This window comes from Pteropus alecto, unplaced genomic scaffold, assembly GCF_000325575.1.
Source record: "Pteropus alecto unplaced genomic scaffold, ASM32557v1 scaffold157, whole genome shotgun sequence".
Taxonomy (NCBI): Eukaryota; Metazoa; Chordata; class Mammalia; order Chiroptera; family Pteropodidae; genus Pteropus; species Pteropus alecto.
Window position 1 is genome coordinate 2116745 of NW_006440626.1, and position 2782 is coordinate 2119526.

The window sequence follows — 2782 nt, forward strand, 5'->3', positions numbered from 1 at the left end:
GGTTACTGACGGAACCGGGTGGGCGGGGCCCTCAGAGGGCTCCTGGGACCTACCCGTAAGGATGGGGATTGTAGTGCTGGAGGAGGTTGGTCATGCCGGGAGGAGACTGGGCTTGCAGGCCATGCTCCTGCAGGAAGGTGCACAAAATGAGGTTCCTGGGAAGGGACATTTCTTCTCTAGAGGGAAAAAAAAAGAGATACACAGACTGACTGATGCCCAGAACCATGCGATCGGGGGTCTCAGTCACCTCACCTCTATCCCGCCCACTCTGTCTCAGCTAAAGCTATCATCAGCCTTCCCCCACCAGCTCCCCCAGACTCGAATCCTGCAGCATGCTGGCTACGTGCCCCTAGGCAAGTCACCCTGCCTCTGTTCTCCGTCATACATCTTGCAAGTCAGGGATCTCGAGGTGACTTCTCTTGGTGAAAAAAAGAATCAGGATACATAGAAGAAAGGCTCTAATACTGGCCCTCAAAAGACCAGTAAACCCAGGTGTGTGTTGTCAAAACAGTGCACTAAGGCTGGGCCCCACCAGGAGGACAATTCCGTGGTGCCGCCTGCTGCCCACGCCTGCTATTTCCCTTGAGCAGGCGAAGCAAACGAAGGCAATGAGGAGAAGTCACCACCCACAATCCCAGTTCCTGGAGGGAGGCCGCCAGCCTTCCCGTCTCTGCTTCTAAGCACATATGGACACCACACACACACACACACACACACACACAACTTCAAGAACGGGGTCGCCACTCCTTACGTCATTTTATAACCCTTCTTCACCTCACTGTCTTGGTGCAACCGTTACCTCTCCACGCCCCCCGGCTCCTTGCTAACAAAATCATTTTCCTCAAGGTGGCCCTGAACCCTTCCTTGTTCATCTAAGCCAATGAGGAATCTTCCTCTCTTTCCCAGCATGCTTTGCTGCTAGTGGTGGGCATGCAACTGGGTCCCGGTCAATGAGGTCTCGGAAGTCTGATGCGGGGGTTGAAAGGGAGAAGACCCAGCCTGGGCAACTTCTCTCCCCCTTGCTGCCTTCAACACAGGGTTCAAGTGAAGGCTGGAGCTGCGTTGGCCATTTTATGACGCTGAGGTGCTGAGTACAAGAATAAATAACATGCTCAGAATACCGAACAGAGGGGTAGAGAGTTGGATCTGATGGCATGGCTGGAAAAGTAGGAAAAAAATGCAAGCCACTGACTGCCTGGTGTGTAGAAAACCCAGTTTGTTCAAATCACCATTCATCGATTTTCCTGTTTCTCCAGCCAAAGGTCTTCCTGAGCATTACGACTGTGAATTCCCACATCGGTCAATGTTTGCATCGTCACTTGTGATAGCTGCGTAGGACTCTGTGACCTGGGTTCACCATAATCCAACTTACACTGTACCAGAGCGCCTTACGCCCAGAACGGAATGACGAAGGATATGGCTCTGGAACCAAAGGGCCTGAGTTCAAGTCCCAGCTCTGCCACTTAGCCATGTGACGCCACTCATTTCCTCATCTGTAAGGTACCGGCGGCCTCTCACTTGGCTGTTGGAGGATGACATCAAGCGACTTCCTTCAAGCACGCGGAACAGAGTCTGGGACACTTGAGGGGGCAGGCGCGGCCTATCATACTTCAATCCACCACTTTCTTACAATAATGTCCTGAGTTTTTTTTAAAACATCTAACTCCTCACAGTTGCCCGCACCGAACCCAGAAAGGACAGAGCCCCAAGTCTCTTCGGTCCCAGGCCAGGGGGGACCAGTGTTTACCCCTGAAGTACAGGCAGGACATGCACAGCACTCTGCACGGACACCCAGGCCAGACAAGAGTGTGCATTAAAGGGGCATGGCGGGGCATGCAAAGGCAAGGCCGGGGCCCATGGGAACACGGAGGGAAGCTGTGGGACCTACAGGCGTCCCAGGGGAGTCTAGACAGGTTAGTCTCAAGAATGCGCCCAACACACATGCAAAGGGATGGACATGTTGGGATGTCATCAAGGGAACAGACAGGTATTAATAAGGGTCTAGGGAACTCTGGCCTTTGAGAAGGAAACCACACAAGGACAGCATTGTTCTGGAGAGAATACAGGCCCAAAATGTGTCTCAAAGAGAGGCTGTTTGAGTTTCCTAAGAGGGAAACAAGTCTTATATCTGTTCCAGATGAAAGCCAAACACAGGAGCTGCGCTGGAGAAATCAGACGTGTAAACATAGCCACAAAGAGCCCGGGGCCCGACATATGCCACCCGCACCTGTCAGGACAGCACCTTCTCCCTCCAGCTGAAAGGAGCTGTCAGGTCAGACCTGGTGGGTGGGGGGAGGGTGGCCCCCAGCGTCCGCAGGGGGAGGGGTGCTGCCACCTGCTAAAGGAACCTGCAGGCAAAGTGTTAAAAGTATGCAGGCCCGAGACCCAGGGACTCCCCCAAACCATCAGGCCATCACACAGGTACAGGGAAAGTCACGGTGACATTTCTAAGCGCCCCCAAAATACTGTCGGCAACTTAAAATACCCAGCACAGGAAACGTTGTGGGTATATCATCTCCACACGTTAGTTCCTGGGAATGCTTGGTGGCAGTGAAAAACTAGGAGGTGACGCTAGATCCATCTACATCACAGAGCTGTCAGACAATACTTTAGGGAAAAAGCAAGTATCAAAGCGAATATGGCTGGAAGCCACTTCGGTAGCCAGAGCTGACTTTCATCCATTTGCCTTTTAATGGGATTGGTGAAGTGGCAAACCCTGGTCCCAGGCGGCTCCGATGCCCACCCACGGGGCCTTTCAGCAACTGTTTGTTTGAAAGAGAAA

At 52.8% G+C, this 2782-nt stretch overlaps 1 protein-coding gene and 1 long non-coding RNA gene across 2 annotated transcripts in view; one reads left to right on the forward strand and one right to left on the reverse strand.

Moving 5' to 3' along the window:
• BIK (BCL2 interacting killer) overlaps positions 1 to 1257 on the reverse strand; it is a 4192-nt gene extending 2935 nt beyond the window's left edge. The window contains exon 1 of the mRNA XM_006917344.3: positions 54 to 1257. Within this exon, the coding sequence (XP_006917406.2) occupies positions 54 to 226 (173 nt within the window). The 5' untranslated portion in view covers positions 227 to 1257. The remainder of the gene's footprint in view (positions 1 to 53) is intronic.
• LOC107196053 overlaps positions 1 to 1384 on the forward strand; it is a 4249-nt gene extending 2865 nt beyond the window's left edge. Inside the window, exon 3 of the long non-coding RNA XR_003047953.1 lies at positions 1257 to 1384. This is a non-coding gene — a long non-coding RNA (uncharacterized LOC107196053). The remainder of the gene's footprint in view (positions 1 to 1256) is intronic.
• The last annotated feature ends 1398 nt before the right edge of the window (positions 1385 to 2782 follow it).